This window comes from Eleutherodactylus coqui, chromosome 8, assembly GCF_035609145.1.
Source record: "Eleutherodactylus coqui strain aEleCoq1 chromosome 8, aEleCoq1.hap1, whole genome shotgun sequence".
NCBI classification, from domain to species: domain Eukaryota; kingdom Metazoa; phylum Chordata; class Amphibia; order Anura; family Eleutherodactylidae; genus Eleutherodactylus; species Eleutherodactylus coqui.
The window spans coordinates 96,022,052-96,046,732 of NC_089844.1; the positions used below are offsets into that span (position 1 = coordinate 96,022,052).

At 40.6% G+C, this 24,681-nt stretch overlaps 1 protein-coding gene across 2 annotated transcripts in view; it reads left to right on the plus strand.

The window, feature by feature from the left end:
- Positions 1-24,681, plus strand: part of NRP2 (neuropilin 2) — a 141,930-nt gene that overhangs the window by 66,367 nt on the left and 50,882 nt on the right. For both annotated transcript variants that reach the window (XM_066576079.1, XM_066576080.1), the window contains exons 6-10: positions 483-652; positions 5,520-5,675; positions 19,088-19,232; positions 19,403-19,746; positions 20,223-20,367. In XM_066576079.1, coding sequence (XP_066432176.1) covers positions 483-652; positions 5,520-5,675; positions 19,088-19,232; positions 19,403-19,746; positions 20,223-20,367 — 960 coding nt within the window. The remainder of the gene's footprint in view (positions 1-482; positions 653-5,519; positions 5,676-19,087; positions 19,233-19,402; positions 19,747-20,222; positions 20,368-24,681) is intronic.

The window sequence follows — 24,681 nt, forward strand, 5'->3', positions numbered from 1 at the left end:
GTCATAAATGTTTATGTATCAGCCAGATGCATGCACGGTGTAAAGCTAATGCTAGGAAGTAGGCCCAAATGTGTCCATCTCTAGAGGCTTGTTTGTGGATCAAACCCATAAATACGTATTTCTACTAATCTGCTAAGGTTTAAATTGTGGAAGATTAGCAGCATTTTCTCTGATAAGCCTGTGTTTTGCGATCCCTAATTTGTTCTGCTATTGCAAATTTTCACAATTAAGGCACACAAGATAGTGAAGCTTGTCTTTAGTCATTAGAAAGCTCATGGATGGCGTGATTCAAGGAGATTCGAAAATTGCAGAGGATGTTCCTCAAATGTATTTCATTTTAGTCACAGTATTAAAAGACTTGAGAACATCAGCAGAGAATTACCTGACAGTAATTGTAATGTATATTATGACTAGTGGGTAGAACAACCTGGACATTAATCTGGGCAGGTTTATACATTTAACCAACCTTGTATCGTCTGCAGATTTTCAATGTAATTTTCCCCTGGGAATGGAATCTAGGCGAATATCTAATGAGCAGATCTCTGCATCTACTACATACGGAGATGGCGGGTGGACCGCCCAGCAAGCTAGACTGAACAGCGATGACAATGCTTGGACTCCCGATCATGATACCACTAAGGAATATCTACAGGTGAGTTTATTTCTCAAAGAAACAAGTAAAAATTAGCTATAGAGAACTCTACTGCATTGGGCAGATAGTACGTATAAGTGATATGCCACCAGTAATACCCATATTTCACAGGGGGAAGTTGTAGATGGACTGAGCTGTATTGAGGAATATACTTATACTAAAGGGGTTTTCTGGGATTCAAAAAAATAGGGGCCGAGAATTGGGTAAAGTAAAGAAATAAGCCATACTCACCTCCATTAGTGATGTCTAATGCAACAACCCTGGCCCCCTGCCATCCGGTCTTTGAAAAAGCTCTGGCGATCATCTGCTGTTCGTTGTGCATGCGACCACCTAGCCAATCACAGGCTTCATTGATTATGTGCCATTCAATCTTTCATTGGACCACAGCTCCGGCACTAGTCAGTTGGCAATTAATGGAAGGAAAGTTGGCTTATTTCTTTATTTTACACCAATATCATCCGCTAGATTTTTTAAAATCCCAGAACACCCTATAAATATTATCACTTTCATTGTGCAGTTTGAAATATTAAATGGAGGGGAGGATCAGCCAGAGACATTCACAGAAATGTTACTTAAAGGGGTATTCCTATACAAGACATATGGACATATCCACAGGATATGTCATGAAAGTCTGCTAGCTGCAGTCCTCACCTCCAGGAACCATACTTATATCTAATTCGGGCCCACCCATTGCCCTTGACCCAGCTGAATGCATTGTCCATTCAGGTTTGGGAGTTATCCAAACAGCCGAGCGCTACGCAGTTTCTGAAACTCCCATAGAAAAGAATGGGAATTATGGAAACAGTGTAGCACAGTGAGCTAGGCTGTTTCCACAGCTCCAGCATTCTGTAAACAGTGTAGCTTGCTGTGCTACACTCTTTACACTTCTCCTATTCACTTTGGTGAGAGTTGCGGAAACAGTGTATTAGAAGACATCCCTCATGGCTATTTCTGTAATGCCTGACTCCCCCAGCATTCAACCGGTCCAAGGGCAATAGGGGCCAGAACTTCAAAGAGGTGCCGGTCCCAGAGGTGAAACCCCCATCTATCCGACTTTTACCGTATATCCTGTGGATGTGCCATGAATGTCCAAAATGGGAATACCCCTTTAAGTTAAGGAGTGACTTTATTCTCTTGTTTTTCTCATAAAAGCATTGGTTTTATCCTTTGCAGCCTAAATAAGCTATTCTATTATACATCTGAAAGTCAGTGTTATAAGCTGTATTACACACCTGCAATGCTGCTGTAAGAGTCATTTGCAAAGTAATGCCAATAGATGAGGGAAGAAGCTTATGCTGCAATGTCTGGTGAACTGGTTTAAATCAGGTATATTGATGTATCATGCTGTGCTCCTGTCAAGGGCTCATTTGAATCCCTTTGGAAACCGTTGCTTTGCATTGGGAAGGTAGCCCTCTTAAGTGGATCTCACTGCACCATGCTCAGGATTAATTGTTAGTCAGGAGGCATAATGCTAAGGCTGGTGGGAGTGCCGTAATGAATTGATCCTCTGCAGAAACAGGCTGCAGCGCTTTAAATCACCCCGTCACCAGTCAGCTCCCTTAGGATGCGAGCCAAGTATAACCGGGATTTAGTGTACAAGAGAAAAGTCTAACTCCTTCTGAGCCAGTCTACATGGTACAGCATGAAGTAGCAGGTTAATAAACACTTGTTACTCTGCTAAGCAGGAGAAGGATGGACATCATGTCCTCAACGGGCTCGTTAAACCAGATTTTTTTCTCTATAGAGCAATAACCGAAACGACAAATAAAAAAGCATCATATGTATGAATTCCGACCGTCTGTTATTGTTTCTAAGCTTCCTAGAACAGGATATGAATAATATATGTATACAACCTACTACGTCACATAACCACATCTTGTAGTTTTTGTGCTTGCATAATCTGATTGCTACACACTAACTAGAATACTAGTAGACTAGCCAATGCAAATAGAATTTTAGGGATATCTAAAATGGTCATAACATAATATACCCCAAACTACTATGTATCCAATTAGCCCGGTCATTACCATATAACTCATAACGTCAGCCTTCAGAGGTTCCTCAACAGCGACAAGATAGTGCTTTAACTCTGTCGGAGCTGAAAGGGACTAGAGCATAATCCTTCGACCTGCCAACCTCTCAGCCCCCATGTTATGAAGGTCGGGCTATAAATGTTGGGATATTTTACAGTCCCACCTATAGTTCCAAGGGGAAGGACATTGTCTCAGCAGGGCTGCGTCCCACTGCCAAATACTAGGATAATTTATTCTACATTAGTAATCTGGCAGGAAAAAGAAGCCACCAAGCAAAATGCAAAGTGTCTTGGACAGTTACTGCATTGAAATGTTTTTTCTAAGAAAAGCGGCAGGGCTGCGTAGCTTGATGCTCGCCTCTTGTTACTTTCTACTGTTGAAAGAGCTCTAATCAACGTTAGAAAAAGTTATTTAACAAGTTGTTTCTGCTTGTAAGGAGCGCTCTCTTCACAAGATTGCAAGATACAGTGTCTAATTTTGGAAAGCTGTTCTGCATGATTGTTTCTACGGTTTATCAGCAATGTTTATCCTGTTGGGGCTTCACTAGGAAAGCAGCAGTATAAATACGGTTGAAGCCATTTGATAACTAGCTTCTGGTTGAAAGTTACTTCGCCGGCAAGTGTTAGGTCCAATTTCCCTATTAACATGTTTGGCATCAGGTATGATAGAAGATTAAAACTCAGCTGGGTACTTCCGGTGTTGTTTGACTTGAGTAGGTTGACTCAAGTAGTCTGACGTGATCAAGCCTCTTTCTCCTCATAAGGAAGTGACCCGCATCATCTGCTGACATCTATAGATCATAGATTGTAGGGCAATCAGAGCATACACATAACTTGTCTATAAGAGTAAGGCCATCTTCACATATGAAGAAGGTGCTACAAAACTCCTGCTGACGGAATCATAGCGGAGATTCCACAGCATCTACGCAGCGGGAAACCCATGGCAAATACACAGTAAATACGTAGTGGCCAAATCCACACCTAAATGGTGCACATTTGCCATGGATCTACTAGCGGAAAAGCTGCGGATTTTAACCTTTGTGTTTCAAGGGCTGATTTCCGCAGTAGAAATCCACAGAACAGGCTGCAGATTTATTGCGAAAAAATTTCTGCACTATGTGAAGCGAATTATAGAAGTCTCTTCCATATGGCTTGTACTGTAAAGGCTGCAGAATTTCCATTGCGATTCCGACAGCGGAAATTCCGCAGCATTTCTGGCCCGTGTGAAAGTGGCGTTGCAGTACAAGGTGTGTGGAGGATTTTCTAAAATCTCTGTGGAAAGTTTCCACAACTAATCTGCAGTACTGATTGATTCTTAATCTGCGGCAGGTCTATTTATCCTGCTGCGGAATTTCCGCAATTAAAAACGTTGCCCAATCCGAACCATTTAGGTGCAGATTTGGCCACTGCAAATCTGATGCACATTTGCTTCGAGTTTCCCCGCTGTGGAAGGCCCACAGGAGTTAAGCTTGATATAAATGTACCCTAACAGCATGTTTGGAAGGCTGCCTGTCCACAGGCGTTGCAGTATCCTGCGGCGGATCTCCGCTGCGGGAGACACCGCCTGGGAGCAGGAGCCGGCAGCCGGATCTCTGCGGTGAGCCTATCTGACACATAGGCTCACCGCGGAGAATCGTGGCAATTCGAAGCATGCTGTGATTTGCTGGCCGCGAGTGGAGACTCGATATAATTCTCCACTTGTGGACAGGGGGGCTGCGCTGTCCATAGCAACTCTATGGAAAGCGTACATTGCATTCCCCTCGACCGGAACGCAATGCAATAACGCCTGTGGACAGGCAACCTAAGTGTAATAGTTGACAATCCTTCAGGTTCTTTTTGACTGCTGTATGAAACCACATTGGAATTGGACAGGCGCCTATTCTGGTTCTGTCATATCTCCATAAAAATAGACTTTGTCAAATTAGAAATGTCATTGTTCCTTAGACTGTTATGTATTTCATGTAGACAGAGTGACCTTTTCATTATTCCTAAAGGGTTGTATAATTTAAGTTACCAAAATAACTGCTTTATCTGTTGTTATACTAGGTCATTACCCCATCCTAAGTACAAAATGTCCTTAACATCTGGAAGCTGCTGTTAACTGTAAATTTGGGAAAAACTTAGTCAGCTTACAAGCGTATGGTTGTAGTTACATTGGCTGGATAACTGGCTAGTTGTACTTAAAGGGATTTTGTCACATTAAACCATGAGGAAATAGGACTTTCGAACACTATTCCAACTATGCCCTTTCAGTGTTTCTGACAGCAGGGCACAGGGGCGAATGCAAATCACACAGGAACGGGTGTGATTTATAGACCATGACTCCCTTACTTGGCAGCACGGTGCCCACCCCAATGACTCCAGGTATCTAATTAGCATACACCATAACCCCTAATTAAACTTACATCTCCTACAGAAGGATTAATCTGACAAGTTAAACAAAGGCATGGTTGCAATAGTTTTCGAAAGCCCTATTCCATTCTGCACTTGGTTTGATGTCGCGAAATCTAATGACGACTTTCCTTTAGCAGTATATATACTGTAGAGCATTGATTTTGCAGCTAGATGAGTTTCAGAAGAGTCTATCCTATCCTTGCAGTGAATGCTGAAGGGGGTCCGTAAAGATACCATTTTGCACAGCATCACCTCATTACTACTAGGTAACACGGCTATATTACATTTATGAACGATAATCATGGCACATAGCTGGGAAGAATAAGTCCTGCAGCAAACAGCCTGGATGTATCTCACCTGGGAGGAAAGTGTCAAACCTTTTCTAAATGACTGTACAACTCCAAAACCCTAAGTGTCTTGTTATCATTAATATATTTACAGATTGATCTTCGTTTCTTGACTTTGTTGAAAGCAGTGGCAACCCAAGGAGCTGTATCAAAGCATACAGGATTCTCTTATTATGTCAAATCATACAAGCTGGAAGTCAGTACCAATGGTGAGGACTGGATGATGTTCCGGAATGGCAAAAGCCACAAGGTAAGGTGGCATCTCTCAACAGCTAATTATGTGTCATTATACAGAAACTCATAATAGTATGGCTGGAAAGCCAGGAGGGAGCTCAGATTGTCATCGGTGGGGCTTGTGATTGGATGAGGTTGTTTGGAAGTCCTTAGTGGGAAATATGTAAGAGTAATACAATCGTACTATTGTGCGGAGAGACTGAGCTCACACGTCAAGAAGCTCTATCCCGATAGAGGAATTCGGCACTGCTTTCTGAGTGGCATGAAGTGGGAATATCTCCACCACATCTGTTTGTCCACATGGACATTCAGCTCAACCAATAAAGGTTTGCTATATTACATTGACAGTCTAGTCGACCACTAGATTTTTGGCACCAATGTTTTTATTACAATGTTTCATCACACTTGAATTCTTCAATGAAATGATATTTAGGGCAGCTGTTTCCAATTGACTCAAATGAAACCATTTGCTGTGCTGTGTGTCACCAGTCTTTCTGGCAGCAGAAAGATGTATCAGTATACAGGGCTACTACACGAATTTCTAGTACTTGTCAGCAACGCAAAGCAGACCTTGTGCTTCTAAAGCGATGCACAGTGCTTGACAGCAAGTCAAGGGGAAAATGTCCCCTAGTTGTGTTCCTTCCCTGGTTGGAATTTGTGGAGAATTTATGCTCCTTCCCTGGACATGCTGTGAAAACAATCACAAAGCCACATGAAGCACCCGTTCAGGAACTAGTGAGGCCTAAAACTAAGAGAGCAAAACTTTCTACAAACAATTTCACTAACTTGAGCTTGAAGGGAATCTGTCAACAGTTTCATGCTGCTTGAACCACGAGCAGCATGAACCCAGGAGAGGTAAGCTCATTATCCCCATGTATGTTTTATTCAGAAATGCCACAGTGTTGCAGATAAACATACTTTGAAGTCTGACTTGGGAACAGAGTTGTGAGTGAGAGGCGGGCTGCATCCCCACCCATGCATGTAGACCGGCAGGTCTGTTGACTTCTGTGTATAGGGAGAGAGAGCTGTCAGTCTACATTGGGCAGGAAGAAGCCAACATGGCCCGCCGCCGTGACTCGGAGCTCAGTTCCCAAGTCAAACTTCAAAGTGTGTTTATTATGAAACGCCACAGCGTTTCAGAATACAACGTCCACAGGGGCAATAGGCATGCCTGTCCCTGGTTCATTCTACTCATGCTTAGGGCTACATGACCCGATGACAGATCCTCTTTAATAGACATGCCACGCTTATAAAAAGACTATAGACAAGAAACATGTTCTTTACACAACATGACTATCATGTAAATAATCGTTAGACTGAGTGATTTGCACAATAATTGTTAGGTGTAAACCCGTGCAGCGAACAAACCGCGATAAATCATTAGTTTACTTCCATACGGACCTTAAAAAACCTTGCTGCAAATCCCTTGGTGTAAACAGGAATCATCATGATTAGCTCTATAAAAAGTAGTAGCAGAAGGGTTGACTAGAGGAAGGTTATCTTCCAATGAACGGTCAAAAAGACCCAATTATTGTTCCGTGAACTATATATACGATCGCTACGTCACCGCTGGTTGCACCATCCTTCCGATGTATCTTGCTATGTAAAAGAACCTTTATAAGAAGAGATTTGGGATAATAGGCATGTAATTCTATACAATAGATCTGTCCCATGTAATCAGCTTAACTTCAGTCTACATCCTAACCAGCTATGACCAATATCCAGGATAAAGAGATGTCAATCATCTTGTATTGTGCCCGTAAAATCCATCAAGTTTATTTTTCATAAACCACTTATTCCTAGCAGTTGCTTCATATTAATCAAACTTCCTACTGTGACCAGATATTTAATGTGTGATCTCCTTAATTGATCCAAACTACATCCAAGAAATTTGCAAGGGTGATCAGTATAGAATGAAAGTGGATGCAGACTGTCAGGGAAATAGGATCTGTTCTAGCAATCACGTTTGGCAGAGATGTATTGAGTCTTCCTTCTGTTACCACCATCTGTGGATTTTGGAAGGAAGTGTACTATGTTCTGTGTGTCTAGCATGTTCCCATGGGAGAGTTAACCCCTGTTTTTTTGTACCAGCAGTAGAACGCAAACATTCGAGAGGAATGAGGTAGTGGTTCTAGGTCATGACACCCCATTTCCTATTGGACACATGACACACGTATCCTACAAACAATAGAATGATGAAAGCCCCTTCTTTAATCTAACCTTACCCCCCATTTTCCTTATTGACTTGTTGCTTATAGAGATGCATACAATGAATTTTGCTATGTTGCAGTTATAAGCAGTGCATTGACGATTCTGCTACATCAGTGTATACACAATTATACATTCATTGTAATGTAATTGGAGCTTTCAATGTATAAATGAAGTCTCTGCATTGTTATGTAACATATTGTAGTCTACAGAGTCATATAAAACACCTCTAGTGAGAAGAGCTAAAAAAACATTATCAGCAAAAAAGTGAAAATGCTGATCAAATACACTTGTAGGAAGGAAAGGATTATTTATGCAAGGGACCTTTGAGCAGGGCATCATGGCGGATCACTGCAGTATTATGATCTGTGCAGTAATGCCAAGTAGATTTGTCATAACTGCCGCATCTTGACTCAGCGCCACAAAAGAGGCAGGCGTTTAAATAAATGTATACAAGTCTATATACGTGTCAGGCCATTAAAGGCATCTCTGAATTACTCCCTGCTGCCTGATGGGTGGGCTCCTTGCCAGCTGGAACAAGAAATCAGAGCTTAAATGTACTTTCTTAGCAGAGAGAAATAGAAAAAGTGAAAATATGTCTCCATTGAGGGAAAAAAATGAGTAAGTAATCCTTCCAGTGTGCATGACCTCAGGTGCTTGCGGAGTGATGGATTTAATAGTCCCAATCCTTTAAATTAATACAGATTTATTAATGTGTTGCTCTAAGTTATATTAATATCTTTATTTTATAGGTTAATTTGGAGACGAATGTGTTTAAAGTATAAGGCATAGCTAATATTTGGGTGCAGCTGTACAGTTCTGCGCACAGATGCTTTATACTTCTTGTATGATACCTGTTTTGGAGAAAAAATGCCCTTATTTACTTTAATTACTAGTGTCCAAACTGCACTTTAAAAGAGGTTTTACTGGACATTTAGTATTTATGACTTATGCTCAGGATAGGTTATCAATAGTTGGTTGGCTAGGCTCTGCTACCCTAGATCCCTGCCAATCTTTTGACCCTCAGGTTGGTGTCAGTGCAGCCGAGCCGGACGCCCACATTGGGGTCGGAGCCGGAAGTATATTAGAAGACTTTGCTGCCATTGAGTTCAATGGGAGTGATGCCTTCTATAACACTTCTGGCTCTTACCCCAATTGGAAGCTGGAAGTCTAATGGAAGGCATCACTCCTATTCATTTCAATGGAAGTAAAGCCTCTTTTACATTTCCATCTCTGACCCCAATGTGGATGTCTGGCTGGGTTGCACTAACAGCGGACCGGAGGGTCCGCTGACCAGCGGCGATCCCGGGTGGCCCCGCCCATCAGCTATTGATGCTCTATCTTGAGGATTGGTCATCAATAGCAATAGACTAAAACCCCCATTTGAAAAACATATGAAACTGGTTGGTTCATATGGCAATTCTCAATTTAAATGTATCGGACCTCATTTATCAAAACCAGCTTTGGTTCCCATAGCAGCCAAGCAGAGCTCCAATATCATTTAATGTCTTCAGTTTCTCTGGAAAGCTGAAAAAATAGCTCCTATTTTGTGTTATGAAGAACAATACCAGTTTAACTGTTTGACAATTTTGGTAAATTAGCTCCATAGTTTTGGTTCTAAACTGATTGACCTCTATAGGCAACAAGAGCATTTTACTTATTACGGCACTATCTGTTGATCTGCTATATTAACTGCTCTGAAAAGTGGGACAAGCAAGTAAGACAGCGCTACCTAGTGGTTAAAATATCTTGAAACAAGACAGCTTATTTTAAACAACAATTGTATGCCAAACATATGTACAGTGGGCCAGATTTATTAAAGGGGTTTTGCCGGTTTTCATTATTGATGACCTAAGTTATCAGTAGTTGATCAGTGGTGATCCGTTGCTGCGGATCCCCACAATCTTCTGATCACCCAGCCTGCTGTTAGTGCAGTGTGGCCGGATATCATCATTGGGGTCAGAGCAGGAAGTCTAATAGGCGGCTTTGTCCCCTATTACACTTTTGGCTGCAACCCCAATGAGGTTTCAGTCCTTAACGGCATATCCCCACCATTCAACTATTGATGAGCCATTTGGAAGATAGATAGTAAGATCCTGGAGCACCCCTTTAAAGTTGTCTATTACACAGATGGTGTAAAGTTTGTGAGGCAGTCCAAAGATGTGCCAAATCTATTCCACAGGTGTCACAGGTTACTTGATAGATTTGGTGCATTTCTGGAGCACACTTGACTCAATTTCGTACTTTATGCCATCTATTGGGTGGCATACTGTTGAGTAGACCATTCTTTTGCACTGGCGCATTTGACAAAACAAGAAATGTGTGCTCGCTTCCCTAGACAGTTTTGAAAAGTGTCTAGCCTGGCGCAAACTTCTGTTCTTTTTGATACAAACCATTAATAAATTTGTCTAAAATGAGTTGCGTCAAAGTTGTGGTGCAACTATTGTCAAAATTCCGGTGCAACTGGCATAGTAAATCTGCCCCCCGTGTTTTTAGCTTCTGCGGTCTCACTATGCTTGAGACATTTACATGCATTATATATAGTAAGGCATGTGTATCTAAGTAACATATATATATTTTAGTATCGTCCAGATCTCTCTGTCCTGCCGGAGGCAGTGAGGAAGACTCAAGCATGGGTTATGACTATAAAATGTGATTCTTCCATTTGTTCGTAGCGTGTTCACCCATTTAAAAATATTATACTGCATTTATTTTTTTAGTGTAGAATGTCCCTTGCTAAGCATTAATATAGCATATTGATGAGCGCTCACTGAAGCTTACCTTCTATATAATCTCTTTTCCTGACATTCACTAAATATTTTCAGCGTTCTGATTACTCTCCGCTACTTCAATTTTCCATGGAATGTCTCAAAATTCATATCCGTAGCATGGAAAGTGCCAGGCATGTAGGAACAGAAAGGACCTTCTGCAGTTTTAGTTTACAGCAAGGGTAGTAAATATGTGCATACGTATCCCATCTAAAAGGGTCGTAGTCAATTAAATTTCTAATTTCCCAAAGAGATTGGCTCAGCGGTTACTATTACAGTATAAGTGTGTGACTCTCCCACTATGAGTAATAGCACTAAATGGTCTCACTGAGTTGGCGCGTCATTACATCATATTTCTCATGTACTGTTTTCCTTCCATAGTGAAACACAGAGCATAATAATAGAATTGCCTGAAAATCCCTCTTTCTCTGTTTTACTTGTATGAACTATGGATGGGGAGGTAGTGATGCCTGATACTGAATGCAAAAACCAGAAATGAATTCCCTTCCCGCTGTCAACGGCACTAATACAGCATACTAAATGGAAAAGGATAGAGAGGGGAAGCCTGCTTAATGAGTTCTCATGACTGTACGTGCAGATAGCAAGAGAGAAGCCTCAGAACGGGCGCCTCGGCTTCTGGGATGTAATTTGGCAGGAAGAAGGAGTCTATGTCTATACTTTTGTAGAAATCAGGTGAAATACATCACGTTCAATATGCTTCTCAATTACTAAGGAAAAGACAAAAACATTTTTTCACGCATTGAAACATTCTTGTACCTAAAGGCAGATTGCATAGGCTTTTGTTTAATATCTCTACCCTACAGAGACATCTACAGAGCTGGAACGTGAAGCTCCGAATGATGAAAAAAAAAACGTTAACCGGGGCCATCGCTTGTGATGTCACGTGTGTTGTGTGCGCGGCATCACAGTGTATCACAGCTTGTGTACATCATTTGTCAATTGTAGTTCTATTTCGCTGCACCTCTGCCATGCCCACTGTTGTTCTTATGTTATAGGGGTCCCATAGGCATAAGGGCCCAATTTCTATTACGCCCTTTGTTAATATGTAGATTACTGTTGTGTCTGTTTGCATGCCCTTATTTACATAAATGAATATGTAACCTTATGTTATACCTAGTGCAATAGCTAAAGGTATTCCTTGATTCTTTACTTCTTCACCCGACCCCCAAAACCCTGCACTATGTATGGGAATAGTCAATTAAATGAGCTGTGAACATCATAAAGCAACATAGTAACATATATGCTAGATCAAAAAAAGACAAATGTCCATCCAGTTCACCCCTCCTCCCCCCTGTTGATCCAGAGGAAGGCAAAAACAAAACAAAACAGTGAGACAGAAGCCAATTTACCCTCATTCTGGGGGGAAAAAATCCTGACTCCATAATGACAGTCAGAATAATCCCTGGATCAACAATTGAGATCAACAACCCCTCTGGTTATTTAATGTCTATATCCTGTAGTGTTGTAGTGCTCTAAACAGACATCTAGTCCCCTTTTAATCTCCTCTATCGATTTTGCCATCAACACGTCTTCAGAATCTCCTGCTTGGCATACCCCTCAAGGAGCCAGATTGCTTTGGCAGACTTTGAGCCATCCTTGTATGGCCATTCGTCTGAATGGCCATCATATGATACTACATTTTCTCTGCAATGGCCACTGTGAAATGCCTAGCTGGCCACGGCTTCCCCAAGCAAAAGATGTATGTGCTGGGGTGCTCAGAATGGTATCTGGGTTGATTAGCTGTTCACCACAGGGGCTGCACCCTGAAATAGATTGCCTCTGATGAGACAACTACTTTACGTCAAGCGTATATTCAACATGGAGCAGATTTGCAGTGGATTTTCCGTGCCAGGCCTCCACACAGAAAATCCCCTTTTTAAAATCTCATCCACATCAACAGAGCAAAATCCACACAAATTCCATGCAGAAATTGACGCATAGCAATCAATCATAGCAGCCGAAATTCCATACAGATCCCACCTCTTCAACAGATGCAGGATTTCTGCACCAAATGGTGCAGATTTTGCGTTGTAGATCTGATGAGGAATGTGCAGGCACTCCGCATCAAATTCCTCCCCATGTGGACATACCCTAAGGGTGCTATCCCTAAGAATGACAACCCCATAATTGGCCTATCAGGGCTTTATTGCATTCTTGTGTTTTTTAATCAAATATTTCTGTAATTTTTCTCTTAAAAAGCCATAAAGTGCATGAGCCGATATTCCCTCCTAGTCAACCAGAAACATATGTTGCTTCGCCAGCTTCGTGCTTATCCTAGCTTATATAGCCACCAATAAGATTTCAACTTTTATTTCTCCTGCACGGGTTTGAAAATGCAGGAAGTGATCTGGTTGGTTGTAATGGGAAGCACTGATACTTTTTGTTCGTACTGTTTCTTTATTCATGAGGGCCATGGTGTTTCCATGGCAATTGCAACATTACTGAATATTTAGCAAGCATGGAATCGAGTGGAAGATGCCTTTAGACGAGGCAATATCAGCTCCTTTCATCATGTCCTCAAAAAGATCTCCTGTAAAAGGCACAACAGTTCTGTGTATTTTAGCTGATAGATTTTTTACAAACGATATTTTCCTTTAATCATATTATCTACACAAAAGAACCTTGAGTTGATATCCGGGATTTAGTCAGTATGTGAACTAAAAGGATGTGTTTGTGAGCCCCTTACACAACATCCACCTTACTTAATGATGACATTTCTTCATAAGATTAAAGCTGAAAGTAGCGTTTCATAAAATAAAACAAATGTATTAAAAAAAAATTCTTCGAATGTTTAAAAGTCATTCCTCATCACCCGGTAGACATGGAGACGTTTCCAACTACTCATTTAACAAATGTCTCTTAGACCATAAAGAGTCGTACTTAATAGGTGATAATTTATGTATGATTAGAATTCACTGTAAGCGACATGAGCGCCAATTCTCTCTGACTCTTTAGTTTTCATCAGTCAGACCAGAAGAATCTTTAATAAGACACCATACAACAAATACCGTGCAGGTGGACTGCGGTAATAATACCCTACTCGTTTTACCTCCAGTCGAAGTAATTTCTTATCTGAATTTCACTTCTACAATCCCTAAATTCCACACGGATGAAGTTTTGAAATCCTAATCCTGTTAGTACACAGACTTCTGAAGCACTTTCTTCCTCACCCCCTTACGCTATATATATTTATGGAAGGAGGGGGGCGGTTAATCCTACAAAGGGCCTACAGGTGCAGTACAAATGCACAGATGGCAGAAAGAGCCACAAGTCAACTATCAGAAATGCACTATTTAAGTGTGTGGCGTAATGACGGCCGAAGTAGAAAGGAAAGGAAGGGAAGTTCAAAACGAGAGACAGTGTTTTATTGTTACTGTAAATCAATAGGTTTTCTAAATGGTCTGAAATTAATACAACTTTTGAAGCAAAATGGAAATTATCTACACTGAACGATGTCTGTATTATGAACAGCTGGCATTAGGAGCAGTTGTGATCAGGAACGCGGTGCCACGTGATGGGCACAGCACGATCGGCTCTCAAATGTGCTGACATCTCCTCTGTGCGGTAGAAGGCAACATTTGGCGTTCTTAGGTAAATGTGATGAATTGAGTGACTTTGACTGCATGCAGATTGTTGGTGCCCCGAGGTGGGGTGCCAGTATTTCTGAACAGTGGAGCTTGTTGGCTGTTTTTGTATCAAAACTGGTTGAACCATGGACAGACATCTGACAGAAGATCACACAGGGGCAGGCCACGTGTGGTTGACTCTGTAGGCGAGCGTCAGGAGCACTTCTGGTATCTCAACAATGATGTACCAAAGTGGAGTAACTGACCCAATAGTAGAACAGTGGGGAAGTTAGACAAATTTCCACAATGACTAGGAGGCGTACCTTGCATCGACTTGAGTTCAATAGCTGAAGCAGGGGTACTCCCTGCCATGAGGCAACCTGAGCATGCCGTCTTAGACAGCAGGCTGCAGGACCTCAGATGGGTTGCCACCCAGCTGGTATCTATTTTTTATAAGTAATATTAATGGCTGGTAAAATATAACTGGCAGCTGTGAGCCGGCTGGGCAACAAGTCCACAAGCAGTGCACTCACACTGTCTGCAGCTCCGATCGACTGTGACCCCTGACTTCTCAAACTGACATCTGCCTTTCTCCACACAAATGCCGGCATTTAAACAGTACAGATGCAAGGGGAGAGGTTAGGGGTCACAACCTCTGATGATGAAGTGTGGCAGCTGCTCAATTGCAGCTGTGGAAAGAGTGAGTGCACTGCCCAGGTGGAGGTCCATTACAGGGGTCACTATTACTACTGTTGCCACTATGATGGTCACTATTACTACTAGGGCAACAATGGGGGACACTATTACTACTGCCGCGGAGGAGAAACGACCACTTCACACTTTGCCTCAGGTAGTATTTAGGTTTGAGGCCCTGATGACATCATGAGTCCAGTTTCCTACTAAGCCATAAGGATAGCCAGGTCTGCATCTGGTGTACCGGTGGGGTTCAACAGGCTGATGGTGGTGGTCACGGTCTGGGGAACATTTTCCTTGCATGGCCTAGGACCATTGGTATCATACAACAATTCTTGAATGGTGAATGCTACAGGGACCTGTTAGCTTACCATCTGCACCCATATCTTCAGAAAGGCTTCCCTGACCACAATGCCAACTTTGAACAGAAAAATGACTTTCATTAAGCTTGGATCACTATGGAGTAGTAAGAGAAACATGACAATGAATTCTCTGCACTGCCTTGGCTGCCCAATTCACCAGACTGTAACCCCTTTGAACATGTTTGGGATACGCTGGAAATGGCTCTCACTTATTTGCAAAATGTGCGCCAACTGATGGAGCTGTGCTAGTGGGCATTGGTCGAGTTGAGTATGAATGTTTAAGTGGAAAAACCCATCCAGCCAGATATACTGCTATACAACAGCTTATGAGCAGGACGTCCTCTATGATTTTCACCTAGAATATCATTGTCAACTGGAGCCAGGAAATATAGGAATGATGTATTCTGTAGATTTAGGATCTTCATAGAAATTGCTCAAAGGCTGCTCACAATGAAAAATGTTAGCGGAAAGAAGGAACGGCAATTTGTTAGCACAACATTTGAATAGTGCAAGTGTAATTAAGTCTTTAATGTGCAGCTCATCTATCTTATTTGCTTCTCTGTCTTCATTTCTCTGCTGTACAAAGATTGGACTTTTAGATTTCTACTTTACTAGAGTGATGAGCTTGTGATTTGTGATTAGATCATACACACTGCTCTGTTTTTGGTGACAGTAAATTGGATTATCACTCTATCACATTCACTTGTTCAATGCGAGTATTGCATGGCTTTATTATGATGTGTACATTGGTAGTCTGATCATTTGTAACTGCTTTGATCTTAGGGATGAGCAGAATAGTAAAAGAATGGTGAAGCAACCCCAGCGAAAAATAGAGAAAGAAATTGAGGACTATGTTTTTGAAGAGTAATGGGCTGAAGTTTTTGAATAAAGGGAAAAATCCCTATATATACAGTAGATAAAGCCCACCGCAAATAACGTCATACTTGAATGAGAAAATATTTAGACAACAAATACCAAAATGGTTTAAGAATTTGGGCTTAGGGCACAAATCGTCTCTCAAAGACACCCAACAGCAGACAGACATGTTCCTCTGGGAAATACTGAGGAAGATATATGCTGACCTTGAAATGCACATATATGCTGGTGTTAAATATAAACAAAAGTTTAGGAAATATCTAGCTCATGTAGTTCTATATGTCTATAGGCTACACCTTACACCCAATGTTTTTTAACCATTTTTGTTGATCTTGAGGATGGAAATAAAATGAATTAAACATATAAAATATATGTAGCAAAAAACACCAATTTCCCCCCAAATTCAGTCATTAAATCAACAGCATATTTGGGATACAACAGGAAGATAGAATAATACCGGTCTGTATAACAATGATTGTGAATTGAAAACCAAGGCCATATGGATTCTCACTAGCCAAGCCAGAATCCTACTGCACTCTGATGAGGGGAACCCCCCCCCCCCCCCCCCCAAAATAGCTGTCTGTGTATGGATGCTGGCTTGGTTTTCAATTCCCAGTCATTGTTATAAACACCTGTATAAAGGGTCACATATTGACTTGCAGGAATACTGCCATCCAATAGGTGGCTCTGCAGAGGTATTGGTCCTTCTACCTTATTTGCATATATTTCCCAGAAGAGCATGCATGGCCATATAAGTCTCCTCACACCTCCTAGATGTCTCCTCACACACCTTTTAGGTGCACTCCTTAAGGCGAGGCCCCTCCCGACCTGGGATGCAATAGGAAATACTTATACAGAGCCGTGTGTAGGACATGCACTAAATCTCAGTGTCTCCATACTGTAGAGCAATAGAAACTGATTGTGCCCCCATGTGATGCTCTGCGTAGTTTTCTATTTTTTTAGATCATTTCCTCTGGAAGCAGTGCTGATAAGGAAGAATAGCTCCGCTATAGGACAATCCAATAGAGCATGCCACATATAAAATCAATGTTGTATATTGGTATCACCGATAAAAATAGGCCCAATGGTACGATCTATGCACTACTAATATACATCAGTTTCTTGTAAGAAGTACAGCCATTTATTATTATGATGCAGCAGTATCCAGTTTGAAGCTCCATGTGGCACTATGTCCCGAGGATTGCATTGAGCAGTAGTTTGTATAGGCTTTTTATTCTGTCTGCCCCTATGTCTGAGATTATTCTCAGCACAGGTGCTATTTATTTCACAGTCCTATTTTCTGTCTGCAGGTTGTTTCTCCTGCGGTTATTTGGATTGGATACTAGGGCTGTCTATTATCCTGAACAGCTTTTCGGATGTTTTGGAAGGCTATTTGAACTTGTATTTGCCTTCCTGGAGTTGAAAGTGATATTTCCTTTATGGTTGAGTTCTCGTTCACTTGTCTCTGTGAGGAAGTTTTTGCTTGTGTGAATCTCTCGGCCTTGGACTTGAATTAGTCTCTCTGGTTTTCTACAGGCACTCTGACTTGGTTGGGACTTGGATCTCGGCCTCAGTTTCTTCTTCTGACTATGGCTTTGTTTTACTCCCAGGTACTGACTATTCCCTTCAGTTGCAAACACAACGTGCCTGACTACAAGTTTGTCTAGGGTCTTCCCTAGGTGTAGGGAATATTAGGTAATCTATTTATGTTCTTGTTATTGGGGATGCCCTTTTTAGGGTGAATTCTCTGTGCAGGTAGGGGTAGTCAGGGGCTACTAAGGACTGATGACCCCATAGCGGTATCTGCTATTCACATCTAGTCCTTCATTCTGTGAGTTCCTTTTCTGGATGTATGTCTAAACTTACCTTTTAAGGTGACTCGGATGTCCAAATCATTACTTAACAGTGACATTTATTTGATTAGAGCCATTGAATATTGATGTGTCTGTGACCAATTATCTCATAATAGAATACCAAGAAGCCTGTATGTTGTCCTACTAGACAGGATGTCTTCCCACTTATACAGAGCTACAGTATTTCCACTGAATTTCTAAAGGAAGTCTTTTCAATTTATTAACTTTAATTAATGCCAGGAATCCCATATACTTTCCCACGTCTTTCCAGTTAAGTTACTTGTAATTTATTTTGCATCTCATTTGTATGTGGAAAGCATATCTACTCTCTGATCACTTTAAGCTCATCGAAACAATACATTTTCCATTTGGGAAACAAACATGAGATTCTTTCCAATTTTCGGTTTGGTACTAAGAGGGCATTAGGCAGTAAGCATTAACCACATCAAGAAAATTAACTTTATTTACTGATCTTCATTAGGATTTCTTAAGTCTGCATTGATTAGTAATGAAGCTTGAATGGCATATGTTTAAGTCTCAGCATGTGGGTATCTTGTGCTCATTCTTGTTTTCTGTTTCTTGATTTGCTTAGTGGCTTGGATACCACAGTAATGGCCTTAGTTAAAAGAAATGCACTAGCGGCTACAGTCATACATACACATTAGTGTAGAGAAATAATAATATTACCAATTCAAGGGTTTTTTACCTTCATTCAGAAATCCGATTGTTTACCATGGGTGTAGTATGTTCAACCCAGCTCTCCTGTGCGCCACAACCTTTACAGATCTTCCATGTGCCAGACGATAACTTCCAAGCTCTGAAACCTATTGTCAATCAGACTCACTCCTACACTTGGTCGATAGTATACATTTTTTTTTCCAGAAAGTAGACTGGAAGGTAAACTCGATTTAGAGGTAAATTGTACTTTTTTAAAATCTTTCAATTGTGAAGTTATTTTTGTGAAAATCCATAAAAAAGAGAAAATAAATAACTCTGATGAACTTTTTATCTCTTGAGGTTCACAAATATATTTCCTGTAAACATCAGTTAACATCAATCCATGTTTCTTGTTTTTTTCTAGATTTTCCCTGGAAATAATGACACCTCAGAAGTAGTACTGAACAAGTTCCCTCAGCCAGTGTTGACTCGTTTTGTGCGATTTCGCCCTCAGACGTGGAATGAGGGAATAGCAATGAGGGTGGAGCTCTACGGCTGCCAGATAACAGGTCCACATTTTAGATTTGTTCTAATTAACATATAACATGTTATAATTGCTTTAGCTTATAACGTGAGTGAGATCGAATTTATTTCAGACCTGATTCTTTAATATGTGTCTTTGACTTGAGGATGTATACAACATTATTTAATATGCCTGTCTTTCGCTTTGGCGTTTCAGATGGTCCATGTTCCAACATGCTAGGAATGATGTCTGGCCTTATTTCAGACTCCCAGATCACAGCATCTTCCACCAGGGAGTATCTGTGGCCTCCCGGTGGGGCACGCTTGGTCAGCAGTCGATCAGGCTGGTATTCCCGGATGACTACTGAGCAAGCAGGAAAGGAGTGGTTGCAGGTTGATCTTGGAAACCTTAAGACTATAAAAGGGATCATTATACAAGGTGCTCGAGGGGGAGATACCAGCACTGAAAACAGAGCATTTGTGCGGAAATTTAAAGTGGCCTACAGTCTGAATGGAAATGATTGGGAGTATATTCAGGATTCAAAAACAGAGCAGGCCAAGGTATGAAAAGCATTTTTTGAATACAGACTAATTGAGACACTTATGGTCTTTAATATTAATATGTAGATTTGAAGCTGTATGAACTATCTGTAGGAACATGGAGAATATATGAGAAATAGGATACATTTTAATAGAAAGTGTCTTCAGAAGTTGACTAGGACTATTAATTTTGCATCAGCTAGAAAGCATGAGCAATAAATTAGATATCGGCTTGCTTTTTGTCAAGTAACTTGCAGACAGTTTCATATATCTTCAGCCCTAAATTTTTAGGTTTTCATAACTATGATGAACTTATTACTTATTGTTTTTAGTTTAGATGTTCTGGGAATTTTTTGATACTTTACATGTCCTTCAGCTTTTCTCAGCTTTTCTGTAATAGTTATTGATCTGTTGTTTCTTTGCTTATATTATACTTGCCTGTGAAGGGAGTTGTTATCCAGAAGTAACCTAAATGCCTTTTTTAATCCTGTTTTCAGTTGTTTGAGGGAAACATGCATTATGATACCCCCGAAGTACGTAGATTCGATCCTGTTGCTGCACAATTTGTACGAGTTTATCCAGAAAGGTGGTCTCCAGCTGGCATGGGCATGAGGATGGAGATATTGGGTTGTGATAGAACAGGTGAGATAATCTATGATATTTAGCTCTAATGAATGAAACTTATATGCATGTGCTTTATTATTAACATATTTAAACAGAGTCAATGCATTTTCTCTCATGTTCAAGGCCCTATTTTAATCAAACGACAAAGTGGTCATCTTTCACCTTGGGCACATTCCCGTTTTTGGTTCATATGCAATTTTTTACGCACATGTTGCATCTGCATTCACTGTTGCATCCATTTTTCACGTGTGCACAAAATGCAATAAGGCCCAATTGATGTCATGATTTTTTAACTGCAACATATGGAAAATCACAGTAAACACGCACGCAACTGCATATTTGCTGCCTTTTTACACAATCACAGATTTTAATAGCCGTTTTCAGTTCATAATATGGACCAAAAAGGAACATGCTTTGATCTTTTTTTTTTTTGTGAGCATATAAAACACAAGTCCGACTACTCCAGTGCAAATCAATCGGGTTTATACTGTTGGTATTATGTCTGTAAAAAATACAGAAATAATATGGACAGAAAATAAGTGCGTGTGAACGTGCCCTAACCACCAAATTTGTCTTATATTTCTCAATATTGATGGATATGAAGAAGAACTTGAAGCTTTATGGAAACCATTTTTCTTTGCAATTTTGGATGCTCGTATCAAGGAGGTTTCACTGCAACACGGACATTCTTACCTTGCTTAGTTTACACGGTGAATGGAGCCAGTCAAAGTACATTGATTTTCATTGACCACTCACACTAGCATTTTTTTATGGCATATAGAACGTAAAAAAGACGTAGCATGTTTTATTGTAGCGTGTATTATGTGCGATACAGCCCTATCGTTCTCTATGAGCACATAACAAACACTGTAATATGCAATGTTAGTTGTATAATAGATTACAAGTACCATAGGTAGATATTTGCACAAAAAAAGGCACATCCAATAGTTACAATTGCCGAAGCTGACATAACCTAAGATGTCCTACCCAATATGGCATTACTGCGCATTAGCTAGCATTGCCAATGCAGATTGGGACATTCCTCTGCCGGATTTTGCATAAAATGTCAAACAAAGTAGTGAAGCATGGCTGCACTATTTCATATGTGAAAATTGTGAAGCTTGAGGGACCCCTCAATGAGTTCTATCTGGTGCCTTTTGGTTCCAGCATATTCCAGAACCAGCACTTCAGATTTTTCTGTCATTTGGCTCCCAACATGAAAAGACTTCGTACTGGTGTGAACCCAGCCTTAGTATTTTCCCTTCTTAATATTTTCTTATTGGTATATATTTTTGTACTGTTTTTTATCCATTTGGTTATTTCTACATTTATTTGTAAATATCATTTACATAGACTTTATCTCTTGGAATACTCATATGCATTTCACAATCAGTAAAACATATGTAGAATACACTTTGTAAAGTATATACTTGCCCGGAAAGTGAAAAAAAATCTGAAATACTCCATTTTGTCTTCCTAAAATTCACTTAGGACATGTTTCCATGTAGATGTAGCCCTCGATATGATGATGAGCCAAAGCAGATATTCCTAAAACATAGAAGGAAGCACCCACATAGACAGTTAGATATCTTTTCAGACAATCTATTGCAGACGGGTTTTTCAAACTTGGAAAATGCTAAAACCCTCCAAGACACTCTAATTCAGTTCTAAATATCTGTCTCTAAGTAGTCTCTTTGATATAATATTTTGAAGGAAACTTGTTACAGAATTATGAAACATTGAAAACCTATCTTTGTTCACCACATGTTCTTCGGTGACGATCTCTAGAGGTATACTAACCCACATCTGGGAAACACATCTTGCTTTCTTGTCATTGCAGGAAGTAAAAAAAGATTGGTCCTTAATTTATGACTTCTCAATGGTCAACCCAAAACCCATAATTCACTCCTTTCTTTTTTTTCTTCATAAGATTGCTGACATTTCAAAATCCAATAACCTTGTCTCAGGCCCATGGGCTTAGGTTCAAAAACTCAAGTTGCTATACCCATCAGCAACACATTAGAGATTAAAGAAGTTGATTGATTGCTGTAGTAAAAGCACATACTTGCACTATATTACTAAATGCGTCCCACATTGTCCTGGTAAAATTGACTGGTTTGGTCAAAATTCTATATTAATTTTTTTTAATGAACATGGGATTTTCCAGCGTACATAGGATGTGTGGCTATTTGTGGCTTTGATATAAACACTTCACCCTGACCCGTGGAATCTTGGATATGAAATATGAGTGCCCACGTCTTAATCCTGCCTGTCTTCACCTTATTCTTACTTTCAAAAAAACTTTGAAAACAAATCTCTCCTCTTCACTATTACATTCGTGATCTAAGCTATGTGAGTGAGGATGACAGCTGGCACCTCTATGTTCCTTCCTTTTCCGCCAGTCTCAGATACCATATGACTGGCTGCCTGGGGTTAATAGCTGGCCAGCACTAGGCTGAGGTTACGGCTTACTAAAGGTTGAACATATCGTATGTCTTTGGGTCACTAAAGGAAGAGGCACTCTGGTCATGGTTTTAACTCTCTAGTGCGCTGCCTTTTGATGTTCCTTCAGAGACTATAACTTTCACAGAACTCTGGCTAGCAAAACACTAATGACTCCAGATGACTTGGCCCTTTTTAAACCCATGTAATGCCCAGTGGGGGCTGTCACTTCTCTTGTCAGTATACTGCGTGATGGATTGTTTTAACATGTAACATGTAATTACTTTATATAAAGAACACTTCATGTGGCAGAGCTGTCATTAGACTTCCGAAGCGTAGATCTAGCAAGCCCTGCTTGGACAAGAGTTACAGAAGTGCCATATGCCTGCACATATCAACTGACTGTAGAACCAAAGGAGTGAAATTACTGATGATATATTGTATTATCTCTCTCATTCTGTTTGATAAGAATTTTTGAATATACTATTTTAGATTTGTAAGTTCACCACTTAAAGCGACCCTCTGATTCCTGGACAAAATTCTGTCTCGTTACTGGAGGGGAATTGGGATGGATTACCTGCAGTTGTACTTCTCTGCGGTCCTGCAATCTGCCAGTTTTGGATCTTGTTTTCGGCTGTCCAAGGTGGCTGACATAATTTTTCAGACTACTTAATCCTCCGAGTGCACTGGTAGTGCTAGACTACTAATGCACTATATTTGCTTTCTAATTGGTCAGAGCTAATCATGTGACCAGCACTTGCCAATCAGAAAGCAGTACACAGTGTGCATTAGGTAGTTAGAAAATTGCAGCAACCCATTTTGGATGGCTTAAACTAGGGCGCGAAACCAGCAAAGAAGAACAACTGCAAATAATATATCTGCCACCCATCCGGCTCCAGAGCAGAATTTTGTCCCAAAATCGGAGGGTCACTTTAAAGTACGTGGAAAGAATACTGCAAGAAAAATGTAGCACTAATACTGTACAATACCGTACTGGCATCAAGCCCGTGTGTGGCTTCAATAAAGATGGAATTCCTTTAACTCTATGCATTGATGTATTTGGGTACCCTGCTTTGTGGCTCCAACATATCATTTCTTGCTGGACTGTATATGGGTCACGGATCTAGACTTCTTTTGGGAGCTCGCAACATACAACGAAAGGAGCCTCCCTTATGTGATAAGGCACGCACAAGTGCTGTTGGGTTTGCGTTATTTGGTTCTATTCTGAATAATCAACTTTCATAAATTGTAAATGTTGGTATACTGGGCAATTTTTGTAGCAATTTCATTAACTTGTTCACAACATAATGAAAATCTTTTGGCATAAAAAAGCCTTCAGGCTGGGATTTACTCTTTCAATATCTATAGCTACCCATACATTTTGGGAAAAGCAATTTGGACTGGGATGTTACATAGCTGCTCAAACAAGAGCGTAAACTGGCAACAGCCCAAATACTGGACACCTGACAACTCATTCTCCAGGTCCAGCTTCCTTCTGATGTCTTCCGCTGCTCCGAGCCATGCCCTGCATCTGCTATGGATCTTTTTTTTTCAAGTTCCAAGCGTCTGCTTTCAATTACTGCACTGTTGGGCGTCTCAATCTGGAATTTCTTTCTGCTGCCGGTCTGTGCTCAGAAGGGGGGCTTTCTCCTCTTCACTTTCTATTTCGCACACCACAGTGTCTGATAGTTTCTTTTCCATTATCTCAGACAAATGTTTGGCGCTGTAGTAGAATAATGAGATACACAAACAATTTTTAAGTCATCCACCAATCACATGCTTCTATGGTCTTGAGTAGTTTTTTTTTCTATGACCGGCTTGAATGGTTGCAGGTTACTGAAGAGGTAAAGCGGAAGAGATTTGCTATTGAGTATGCATGAATATTAGACA